Source organism: Mustela nivalis (genome assembly GCF_964662115.1).
Source record: "Mustela nivalis genome assembly, chromosome: 6".
Classification (NCBI taxonomy): Eukaryota; Metazoa; Chordata; class Mammalia; order Carnivora; family Mustelidae; genus Mustela; species Mustela nivalis.
The window spans coordinates 154,460,668-154,472,717 of record NC_139025.1 but is presented as its reverse complement, the minus strand read 5'-3'; the positions used below and the strand labels follow the sequence as shown (position 1 = coordinate 154,472,717).

Genomic DNA, 12,050 nt, shown 5'->3' with positions numbered 1-12,050 from the left:
GGTTTAAAGAGAGCTGTGTCTCGAAATGCTTTCATTATTAAATGTGGGAAAATTAGGAATTTAACTTAAAAATTGGGAATTTAATTTATGCAAGTAGAATTTATTTGACCTATGAGCAAGGAAAAGAAAACAAAATGTCATGTGCAGACTAAGAAGATGCAGTTAATGAAGAAGGAAAAATGAAAAAATCTTATTTGGAAACAAAAGTATTGCCCTAATGATGCATAGTTCTTCATGAAGACTTGCAAAGGAGGAAACCTCTGACAATCTAATTTTAATTTTAAAAAAAGAAGAAGAAAAATAAATGCATGTTAAGAATGAAGAGATTTTTTCAGAGAATATGTAAAAACTCAGGAACAAACTGTGGATAATTGAGATTTATGCATGTTAAGATTTTTAGGAAGAAACTAATTTCCGGGAAAATATGTAACCAGATTTGAATAAAGAAGAGAAAAAAAATAAAAGGTAGATTAAAAAAATTGTAAAAACTGGCAAAGAATTGCTCTCTACGGGGTACCAGGCCTGGAGGTTTTATGGGCAAATTATTTAAACACTTGCAGAGTAGAGGAAGATATGGAAAGTGTGCTGCTTTGTTTGTTCAAGTTAGTACGACTTTGGTACAAAAACTGCTAAGAGTATATTGAAAAAAAAAAAAAAAACCAAAACTGTGAACCGAATTTCATTTGTCAGTATAAGACACTAAATACAAGTGTTAGCAAACCAAATGAAGGGTTACACATAATGATTGCAAGACTAAGTGGCTTAACATTAGAAAATCTGTTAATGTAATTAATTAACCAAAGGAGAAAGCCTGTGTGACAAAAATTCATTTCAGTTAGTAAACTTTAAACATAAATATCTTTATAAACTAATAATAGAACTGGATTTCCTTAACAGAGACAGAAGGAATGCTGGAGCCGCCCATCAGCACCTGACAGAATGGGGACCGTTGGTCGGTCGGTTGGGTCGGGTCTCCACTGGGGCCGGGGGGGAGGGGTAAGGCTCGCTCTCACACTCACACACCAACACTGTGTCACTTCTACCCATGGCAGTAAAGAGGAGGGAAGGAAGAGAGGAAAGAACAGGACGATGAAATTACCATTTCATAAACAGTTTGCAGATGATGCGACGATCTCTCTGAAAAACCGAATCCAATCCGTGGAAGGTCTTCCCGGAGACTAAGAGCCATTCAGAAATTAAAAGAAGAAAATGAAGAAGAAAGAAAGAAAAGAAAAAAAAAATCACAATATGAAACATACCCTTTTGGAGAGCAATGTTGCAGCATATGTGTTAAAAATATTAACATGAGGGGTACCTGGGTGGCTCTGTCTGGGTGTCGTTAAGTGTCTACCTTCAGCTCAGGTCATGATCCCAGGGTCCTGGGATCCAGCCCCGCATTGGGCTCCCTGCTCAGCGGGAGGCCTGCTTCTCCCTCTGCTGCTGCTCCCCCTGCTTGTGCGTGTGCTCTCTCTTTAAAACAAACAAACAAACAAACAAAAATATATATATATATGTATATATATAAACTTGAAATATATAAGAGCGCTTGAACTGCAGAATAATGTTGAGGGGCACGTGGGAGCCATTTATCTGGAGCATCAGGCATGGTCTTTGATACAAAGCTTTAACATTACAGACATTTTAGTTCATGCCAAGCCCGTGTGCAGATTTGCTACCATTTCAGTAATTGTGCCACTGACATTTCTTTCAAGTGAAAGTTAATTCTGAAATTCATATGGGCCAATAAATAGAAAAATAGCCAACAAAATCCTGATAAGCAGAGTACTGAGGAAAAATTGCCATACCAAACCTGAAAATGTGTATGTTAAAGCCTGAATAATTAAAATGTGATAAATTGAACTTAAAAGTCAAATTATTGAACCAAAGGACCTACAAGAGACCCAAGTCTCTTTAGAAATGTGCTGTGTGATGAAGGAAGCATTTCAGTTAGTGGGAAAAGGAAAAAATTAGTCAGCAGTACATCATTTGAGGACAGCTGACTAATCGTTTGGGAAAACATGAAGTCAAACATATCAAAATAAATTTCAGATTTATTAAAGATAAATATGAAACTTTGAAACTACTCCTTGAAAATGTGGGTGAATATTTTCCGTAACTGTAGGGTAGAGGTCATTTCAGAGAATGAACCCCAAAGGCAGGAACCAGAGAGTAAAAACAGTTTGGATTCTATGTACTTTAATCATATTCTATATAAAAACAAACAGAGAAAATACTTTATAGGAAACACACTTAGTAAGAAACTTGCCTGGGACCCATATATTCTTACTATGTAAGGAGGGTTTCAAAATTCGTGAGGGAAAAACCCCAGACAGATCTTTTGTACAGCAAATGCCTTCCCAGGCTGTCCATAAAGGAACAAATGGAAAACAAGTCTGAATCAGGTGAAATAAAAGAAAGGCAAATATAACGGATAGTCAGGTACCATATATGTTCTTCAAACCAGCGATTTCCCTTCCAGGAATTTGATAAGAAGGAAGCCCTCGTTACGCTCAGAGACTTTTCTGGAAGGATGTGTACGGTTGCACTACTGAGGCAAGCAGTGAGCGGGGGCACCACGTGTGGAGAACCATAGAGATGGGTCGGATGAAGGACGGTGCATCCGTAGGAAGAAAACGTGAAAGACAGATGTTCGAACACGTTGAAAGATTTTCCCAGCAAGTTCTACAGTTTCCAAAGCAGGTTACAAAACAATATAAGGGGGGGAAAAGCATCTCAGTATATATATAGACACACAGTAAAGAGCATAAAGAGTATTAACATAATTAAAGTTAATTTTAACACTTTTCTTTTATTTTTCTAATTTCAACACTTACTCCAGAAAGACTGGACAGATGTATACCGAAATGTTTCCTTTGGTATACATATTTTTTCTTTTAAGATTTTATTTATTTATTTGACAGAGATCACAAGTAGGCAGAGAAGCAGGCAGAAAGAGAGGGGGAAGAAGGCTCTCTGTTGCAGGGCTCGATCCCAGGGTCCTGGGATCATGACCTGAGCCAAAGGCAGGGGCTTTAACCCACTGAGCCACCCAGGAGCCTCTATATGTGTGTGTGTGTGTGTGTGTATATATATATATATATTTTTTTTTTTTTGATGGGACTTTGGAATAGCTTCTTACTCCCTTCAATGCCACCTCTTTTTTTCCCCCAAATCATTTTTTTAACCAGTTTTGTTGAGATATAATGAACACATCTTCAAATCTTCAATAAACCTGAACTTCCTTAAAGGACCGGGTTCTTTACATGCCTCCATCACCCACTTTGTGCGTTTCGTTATTTGGATTTTGGTGCACCAAGATAGTTTTGCAGCTGTCAACAAAATTAGTTTTAGGATACTTCTGTCACCGCAATAAGGAACTCCATACACAACGATGGCTAGTCCCCTTCCTCCCCAAGTTCTAGGCACCTGCTTTCCATATCTATGGGCGTGCATCATCTGGACATTTCCTATAGACTCATAGGGTGTGTGATCTTTCGTGTCTGCCTTTTTTCCCTCCCTGCAATGCTGTCGAGGTTCTCCCACGCTATAGCACGAGTCACACTCCCTATTTGTGACTGGAGACCATTCCATTGTATGGAGTTACCCATTTTGCTCATCCACTCATCAGTGGGTTTTAGATGTTAGGGTTGTTTCCACTTTGGGGGACTATTGTGAATAGAGCTGCCGTGAGCATTCCTGTACAGGTTTTGTGTGGGCAGATGTTTTTATTTCTCTTGGATGTACCACTTGGGTTGGAATGGCTGGGTCATATGGTGGGCCAGTGGTTAGCCTCATGGTGGAGCTGCCAGACTGTTTTCCAGAGCCCTGGCGCCATTTTACATTCCTGCCAGTGATGTACGGAGCTCCAATTTCTCCACGTCTTTACCAACACTTGTTATTGCATGTTTTTCCTGTTGGAGTCATCGTGAGAGGTGTGAGGTGGTATCTCACTGTGGTTTTGATTTGCATTTCTTAGTGATTCATGATGCTGAGCATCTTGCCATGTGCTTATTAGTCATCTGTGTATCTTTTTTGGAGTAACATTCAGATCCTTTGCTCATTTTTACTTGGGAATATCTGTCTTTTTATTGCTGGGGCCTAAGTCAAAACTGTGTTTAGAGATCATGTATTACTTGAGAGTACTACACAAAGGATGCTTGAAAAATAAAGGAAATCCAGACATCCAGCTGATAACCTAAAGATCGCCCGGTACCACCCAGCCAGAGGCGGTGGGTCGGAATGGAGTGTGATCCTCATTCTTTCCTCCTGCTGACGCCCGTGCCCACCCCTTCTTCCCGCCACTCCTCTGCAGCTGCCTCCCACGTTCCCCGGCACTTAGATCTGGGCAGCGGCTCGCCAGGGGTGTGTCGAGGCCACCTAGACAGACATGTCCTCTAGCCTCATCCCATTCCTGGAGAAGTGGAGCCCAGTGTCCTGAGAGACACTGTGAGGTGTTGGGCAGCATGGAAGGCGCTTACCTCCCTACAACTGTCATAACCAACTGCAGATGCTCAAAACCTTGCACCGTGAGCGACCGGATGCCAGGCCCTACTGCCCAGAGCAGAAGACTCTTTCCTGACCAAAGAACACGGAGGATTGTTGTAACCAAGTCCCACCCACCCACAGCACTGGTTTTCTTTTCTTTTCTTTTTAAATACTTTGTTTTTAAGTCATCTCTACATCCAACATGGGGCTCGAACTCACAACCCTGATATCAAGAGTTGCAGGCAGCCCCGACGGAGGCAGCCAGATGACCCCATCAAGCACTAGTTATCAGTGCTGAGTAACCATCACCCATTTCTCCTTTTAGCCCCTGTAAAGGAAGTATTTCCATAACCGGAAATGCCCCCTTACACCTCTTCCTGAGATTTCCTTTGTAGCTCGATTTACAAATTTTACAATGTTGAGATTTCCTTTGTAGCTCAATTTACAAATTTTGCAATTGTGTAAATGAGTCATGGGCATCTCATCTTCCTTGAGCTCCTCTGCCCCGTGCACAGATACCCAGGCTCCGGTCCCCAGGAAGTTATCAGAGGCGTCAGGCAGAGAGGGGAGCCAGGCAGGAGTGGGCACCGGCTAAGTCACTCACTTCCTTGCAGACCCCGAGTGGGCCTTGTCGATCTGCATTTTGGGTTCACAGATGAACATCCGGGATGCTCTTGCCCCTTTGCTGCCCACCTTGGGCATGTCGCTGACGCTGGCTTTTCTCATTCCAGGAATGACTATCCCCGAGGAGGATGCTGAGGTGGGGCAGGGCAGCAAGTACTGCCTCGTGGCCATCGGAAGACTCCAGGTGAGGGCGAGGGCACGGCTCTCTGCCGGGCCAGATAGGGGCTTGCAATTCCAGGGAGCAGGTGCATGTGGCTCTGCCCACTCTGACCCCCGGGTGCCCAGCGTTCTCTGGCTTCTGGTCCCTGTCTGCACAGGGGTGAGGCTGGATCTGGGAGAGCACAGGGAAACAGGTGGTGAACCACGGAGTCCTTGCTATACAGAGGGCCCCACTCAGTCCATTCCCGCTCGGGTGCCGGCCACAGCAGAGTCAGCCTCTGCTCCCAGGGCAGTGGGCTGATCACCTTGCTCATCCCTCCCGTCCCCCTCGTGCTTGATTCCCACGTTCCTGTAAGCCTTTTCCGCAGACCCACAGGCTCCTCCCCCGCCTGTGGGCCCTGCGGGCTGTTTCAGCTGTCTGCTGTTCCCTGTTCCCTTTCTTCCCCCCACCCCACCCTTCACTCATATTTATGCCTCCTCCAAGGTCTCGCTGGGGGGACGCCTTTATCCACGTCGTCAAAATCAGTCGTTCCCTCTTCCCTGCACTTCCTGCAATGAGCTCACCCGTTGGCTTTCCTTCCTTATAGCCTGTCTTCTTAGCGGAGGGTGTGCCCCTTCCCTGGAAGCTCTCCTCTCAAAAGCCACGTGGGAAACGTGGCTTTTTAATCTCGTGAAAATGAAATGTGCCGCATCATGTTGGTATAGCCCACGGGCTCGGTGTCTGGCGCACACAGTAGCCACTCAGTGGGCTGGACCCCTCCTCGTTTGCCCTGTGGCCCCGCCAGCCCTTCCCCTGCCGGTGGTGTGTGCCCAGAGCACGCTAGCCTGTCGTGCTTTTGGGTCCTAGTTCCTTCCACCCTCAGACAAATGAATAAGAGGTTTCATGAGCATGTGATAAGCATGGCTTATTCCATACAGGTGGGTGAAGTGCATTCGTTCTGCAAATGTCTGCTTTGCGATTTCGTTGACCAGTTCCTCAGGCTCCTCAGTAAGGGGACAGTGGGAGGAGGGAAGGGTGTTAGCGTCCCCAAGCACCTGCAACGTGCCAGGCGTTGTGCCGGGGTTTGGTGTGCAGAATCTCGCCCCACCCTCTGAGATACACGGTTCGGGATTCCCACTGCCTAATAAGGACACGGGCCCCCAGCAGTGCAAGGCAGCGCATGGTGGCCGTTAGTGGGAGGTGTGGCCAGTGCGCTTTGAACACTGGGGCTCGGATCTGTGACATAGACGCCACGTGGACTCTTCCCATCCTCTCTCGTGCCCCCCGTCTCTGTCCCCATCAGAAGCATCTCAGTGTGGCTGTCTCCTCTCCAGGTGACCAGCTCTCCCGTGTGCATGGACATGACTGGGATGTCAGTGCCCACGGAGTTCTTATCTCGGCATAACTCCGACGGGATCATCACGTTCGTGGACCCGAGATGCATCAGCGTAATCGGCTACCAACCCCAGGTAGGCGGTTCTCAGCCCATGGCAGTCGGCTAGAGGTTTAGCTTCACTTGGGATGCACTTGTCTCATTTGTGAGAGCCAGCGGGTGACAGCGGACGGCACACGGTGTAAAAATCCAGCTTGCTGCCTGGAGACAGCTCTGTCCTTCCAAGGCAAGAAAGGCGTTAACTCTTACCATCAACTCCTCCGTTTTCTCCTAACCTTTCCTCCTGTCTCTCTGGTTGTTCACAAACCAGAGTTAAGATGCTCCGTGGGAATCGCTGAACTTAGATGAACAGCAGACGGGACATCTCCTTCTTGCAAACCTCAAAAACGAGATTAATGTGAAGGGCTCTGAAACGTCTTGAAAGATGTTCACTCATTTTTGCCTAATCCCTTGTTTCTCACATGTGTTTGGAACTTGTGTCTATAGGGGTATAGTTTCAGATCTCTGTTCCGGACCTTTTTCTTTTTTTTTTAAAGTCAGCATCATAAGAAACACCAGAAGGCAGGAGAAATTAATCTAAATTAAAATAAACCAAAGAGAAGTGCATCCGGGTGGCTCAGTGGGTTAAGCTTCTGCCTTCGGCTGTCATGATCTCAGGGTCCTGGGATCAAGTCCCACGTCGGACTCTCTGCTGGGTGGGGAATCTGCCTCTCCCTCTGCCTTCCACTCCCCCTGCCGTGTGTGCGCACGCACTCACTCTCTCTCTCTGTCAGATAAAAACCTAAAATCTTAAAAAAAACAATAAACCACAGAGAACATCACCATACGTGTTGTGAGAGCTTTCAGCAGGCCCCGGGGCTGAGGACAGGTAGCCAGAGGGGACATTTGGGAGATAATCGAAGGAAGGTTAATATGTGTGGAATATTGGGTGATTGAATCGAACAATTATTGATTTTTTTTTTTAGGTGTCATATGGAATGTTAAGGTTTTGGAGGATGTTCTTATTTTGAGATACACTTTGGAGACAGGTGTCCTTCTTCCAAATGATTCAGAAAGAGATGTTTCAGTGTGTCTGTAGATACGAAAGATTTTTCATTTGTGTACAGTTCCATGGCTTTCATTTATATATATTCTTATTCACACACATCCGAAAGATAGGAAAATGCAGAGGTGATCATCTAGGGATGGGATATTCAGGGTTTTTCACAGCTTTTACATAGATTCAAATTTCTCCCAAAATAAAAATAAATAAAAATAAATAAAACCTTTAAAAAAAGAAAGAAAGGAAGGAAAAGATCTCTGTTCTGAGGAGCAAAGCTGGGACACGCTGACGTGGGCACTTCAAGCACACGTATTATCTGAGAGCTAGAAACAGTCCAGGGGTGCCCTGCTGGCTCTGTCCGAAGAGTGTGCAGCCCTTGATGTCAGGGTGGTGAGTTCAAGCCCCGTGTTGGGTTAGAGACTACTTAAATAAATAAACTTTCAATAAAGAAGAGACCTAGAGACAGTCCAACTTGAAATAGGGAACCCTGCGAGTAATTGTACATCTCGAGTTTGATGCAAACTTGAGATTGTTGGAAGGAGTGAGGGGGACACGGGTTCCAAAGTCGCCGTCGCCTCGGCCGGTGCTGCTTCCAGATTTGTTTATGCAGCAGCACCCCCGAGCGTCGAGACGCTCCTTGGCGCGCAGACAAGACCTGCTGCCCACGTCCGTGTCCACCCCCGTGGAAGCTGTCGGGGGTTTGGGTTCTGGCCAACAAGGTCATTTTTCTCCTTGGCTGCCTGAGACTCATCCACGGGACCCCTTTCCCGTCCCCCGCGTGGAGCCCTGCGACGGTTTATCTGAGTCTGGCTGGTTTTTGTCCTGGGCTCGTGCCAGGTGCTCTGAGTAAGAAGCGGGTGACGGTCAGTGCGGTTACCGTGGGGTCCCAGCACCTGTCCGTCCCTGAGAGCGTCCGTGGCCGCATTTCAGCAACTGCAGGCCTGTCTGTCCTCGTGCTAGTGTTTGCGTTCTTGTGTTTATTATAGTATGTTTGTTGCGGTTTGCCTCTCGAAGGCAAATGGAAACGAAATCACCCTCCGGCGGTGCTGGTCCAGGGCCCTGGCGAGATCAGAGTGGGCGGGAGCGCCCAGGACGGCAGGCGGGCATCGAAGCCAGCCCCTCACTGCCCCAGGGACATCCTGCGCGCTGGGGGACCGAGGGACGTGGGGCGAAGGGGGTCCAAGGACGCGGCCGTCCAATGGCAATGCATCCGCCAAGGGAATCACGGCGTCTCGTGGCTTGTCTCTTTCTTCAGGATCTTCTAGGGAAGGACATTCTGGAATTCTGCCACTCCGAGGACCAGAGCCACCTGCGCGAGAGCTTTCAGCAGGTACCGCCAGCGCTTGCCGACGGCTACTGCGGCACCGGGGGGCCCGGGCAGGTGGCCAGGGGGACACACCAGGCAGGCTGCAGGGGGCTACCCGAGGCTTCGGTCAGGGGCCTGACTGCCAGGACTCCCAGTTGAGGGGGAGGGGGGACCCACTGGGAAGCTGTGCCTGTGTCCAAAGGGCAGATGATGGGGAGGGGTGTGGGGAGGAAGCAGGGAGGGTCTCCCAGGGGAGGGAACCGGGGACAGGAGGAGCCCGCCCCTGACAGAGCACTCCGGATGGGTGGCCGGCCCCCAGAGAGGCGGAAGAATGTGGCCTATTGGGGACTCGCATGTAGCCCCTTGGTCTGGAGTGACACTTGCCACCGGTCGTGGGGGGGCCCAGGGTAGAGGCTGCTGAGCCCCCCGGAGGGGCAGACGCTCTCCCCTCGTCGTTTCCGGGAGGGCTCCGCCGAGGACCGTGAGCTGAGCAGTGGGTCTGAGAGACAGCGCGGGTACACGGGGAGCAGGTGTGGGAACCCCGGGAACAGAGGCGCCGTGGGGAGCTGGGGACGGTCCAGGGAGGAGAGGACAGGTGGGGGCGCAGCCTGAGGTGACCCCTGTAGGCTTGGTGGCACTCGGCGCGGACAGCGAAGGGGAGCTGGGAGGGAGGCTGCCTGTCACTGAGTCGTTCAGTGTCACCCTGTCTCCACCGTGATGCCCAGCGCTGAGCACATGCTCTGTTGTGCTTGTGCCCCACAGACACCTGTGTGCGTCCCGCGGGCTTGTCCTGGGGGGGGGGGGGCACGTTGCCACTGCATCTCAGGAGAGAAAGCGGAGCCTCGGGGACGTAGGAGTGCCTAAGACCACACAGTGGGCGCGTGAGGACCGGGAGTCTGAGGGCCTGTCGCCTCCTGGGCCCACGCTCGGCCGTGACGGCAGAGAACGAGTTCCTCCTCTGAGACCTTGGGGGGCTCACAGGAGCCCAGGAAAGAGAGGACTCGGCTGTGTTCTAGGACGCGGGCCTTGGAGATGGGTTCTAGGAGGGGCTGACAGTCTCTCAGGCGTCTGATGGGACAGGCCCTCGCTGGCAGCTCTCCTCGACCTCTGCTGCTCCATTCACGCCCCGTGTCGGGGGTCTCGGAGCCCCCGCCTGCCCCTTGGGCTCGGTCCTTGCCTGCCTTCTCTCCCCTTCTCCGGGTACAGCACAGACGAGCACTGGCGTTCCGCTCCTGCCACACCTGCTCCGAGCACCCGCGGCCTCCAGAGGCTTGCCCGTCCCGTCCATGCCTCCCGGCTCCCCCCATGCCCCCCTCGTGCCCCCCGTACCCCCGACTTCCGCAGGCCCAGAGCTGAGACCCAGTTGGCCCCCCTCCTCTGGTCTTGCTGCCCCCGTGCAGCCCTCACGTCCTCTTCCCCCCAAAAGGCATGTGCTGCCGGCCCCTTCTCCCTGTGCTCCTTCCCACCAACCTTGTCCAGGCCGCCCCCCTCTCATCTTCAACAGCGCGGCGGTGTCCTTGCCGGGCTCCCTACTTGGCTCCTGCCCACCCCACGTGATTTGGGAGACACAAATTCAGCTCTGCCACATCTTTGCGTAAACGTGCCCACGGCTTCCCAGTGCCCCTGGAATCTGATCCAAGCTTTGTACCACGGCTGCCAGTCCAAGGTGACCCTTGCTGCACGTGTGTTACCCACACTCGTTCATGGCTCATGGTCACGTGGGTCTTCTGGGGCCTTGAGCACATCATGCTATTTCCCACCTCGGGGCCTTTGCACATGTTCCTCTGTGCAAAGAGTGTGGTCCCCCCACTCTTCCCAGGACCGATGTCTTCTTATTGATCAGGTTTTAACTCCAGCCCTCTCAGAGTTGCCGTCAATGGCCATGCTAGTGAAGAAAGCCCCCACCCACCTTCTCAGCCTCCTGTTCTCCCTACAGAACAGCTCCAGCTGGTAATTGTTTCTCCGCTGATTTCCCTTTCCCCCCATCCTGTCTACTGACACATCAGCTCCCTGCGGACAGGTCCCACGTCTGATGCCCACTGCCGCATGTGCTCGTGGGTGAGCGGCCCGGGATAACGCAGTCTAAGTGGACGGCGACTTTCATTCTGGAACATTGTGAACAGAGAACCGTGAAGCACGGCCAGAGTGCGTCCTTCATGCCTCATCTTTGCCAGTGCGTGGAGATTTTACTACGTGGTGGCCTGGGTCGGCTTCCCTCTCCTGGGTCTGTGGGAACGAAGCTCTGGCAATGAGCGTCCTTCCGCGGCCAGCGACCAGGCAGAACTCTGGTCCACACGGTCTCAGGTGGTCCTCTGCGCTCACCATCCGTCGTCAGCCCCACTCTTCACGGTGGACGGTGGGATGCAGAGAGTTTCAGTCACCTGCCCAGAGACCCTCAGCAGGGCATTAACAGAGCGAGGGCCGGAGCTGCGCCCGCTTCTAGCATGTTCTGTCGCCGTGCACACAGGCCTCTCCGTCGGACCGCACAGCGACACCAGCAGAAGCTGGGTGGTTCTGGACAGAAACAGGAGGAACGTTACCCCCGATCTCGTGGCACCGGCTCACAGACCTCTCACCCCAGGGCGCAGCCAGCCCACGGCAGGCGGGACATGGAGCCGGAGCCGCGCCTAAGAGCCGGGGGCCCCGTGGTCACAGCGCTCAGCGGGCAGGGGCCAGGCGGCCACAGACACATCCTGGAGCACCAGCCTCAGCCCCTCGTCTGTGTTCTTTGGGCCCCAGCCACTGGAAGACGAATGTTGATAGAGGGAAGTGGCTTGTTTTTGCAGAAGCGCCGAAGGAGCTGTGTCAACCCGGAGTCCGCCTTGGAACTCTCTGGATTGAAACCAGAGCATTTGCGTGGCCCGGACGTGAGACCCTCAGAGTGCCGTCAAGTTCCTGCGGAATTTGGATTGGGTGGGGTGGCCTGTGCCCAGGCGGGGGACACGAGTATGCCCTTGGCTCACTCTCGGACCCTTGCCGGCTTAATATCTTTTGGCAGCCACGTGGAAGGGTGGGACCCAGCCAGACCCAGACCCAGGAGGGCACGATGGAGGGACCCGGG

The 12,050-nt window shown here is 51.1% G+C and overlaps 1 protein-coding gene across 9 annotated transcripts in view; it reads left to right on the top strand.

The window, feature by feature from the left end:
- ARNT2 (aryl hydrocarbon receptor nuclear translocator 2) overlaps positions 1 to 12,050 on the top strand; it is a 140,342-nt gene that overhangs the window by 99,536 nt on the left and 28,756 nt on the right. For all 9 annotated transcript variants that reach the window (XM_082736728.1, XM_082736729.1, XM_082736733.1 and 6 more), the window contains 3 exons: positions 5,217 to 5,293; positions 6,583 to 6,717; positions 8,939 to 9,013. In XM_082736728.1, the coding sequence (XP_082592854.1) occupies positions 5,217 to 5,293; positions 6,583 to 6,717; positions 8,939 to 9,013 (287 nt within the window). The remainder of the gene's footprint in view (positions 1 to 5,216; positions 5,294 to 6,582; positions 6,718 to 8,938; positions 9,014 to 12,050) is intronic.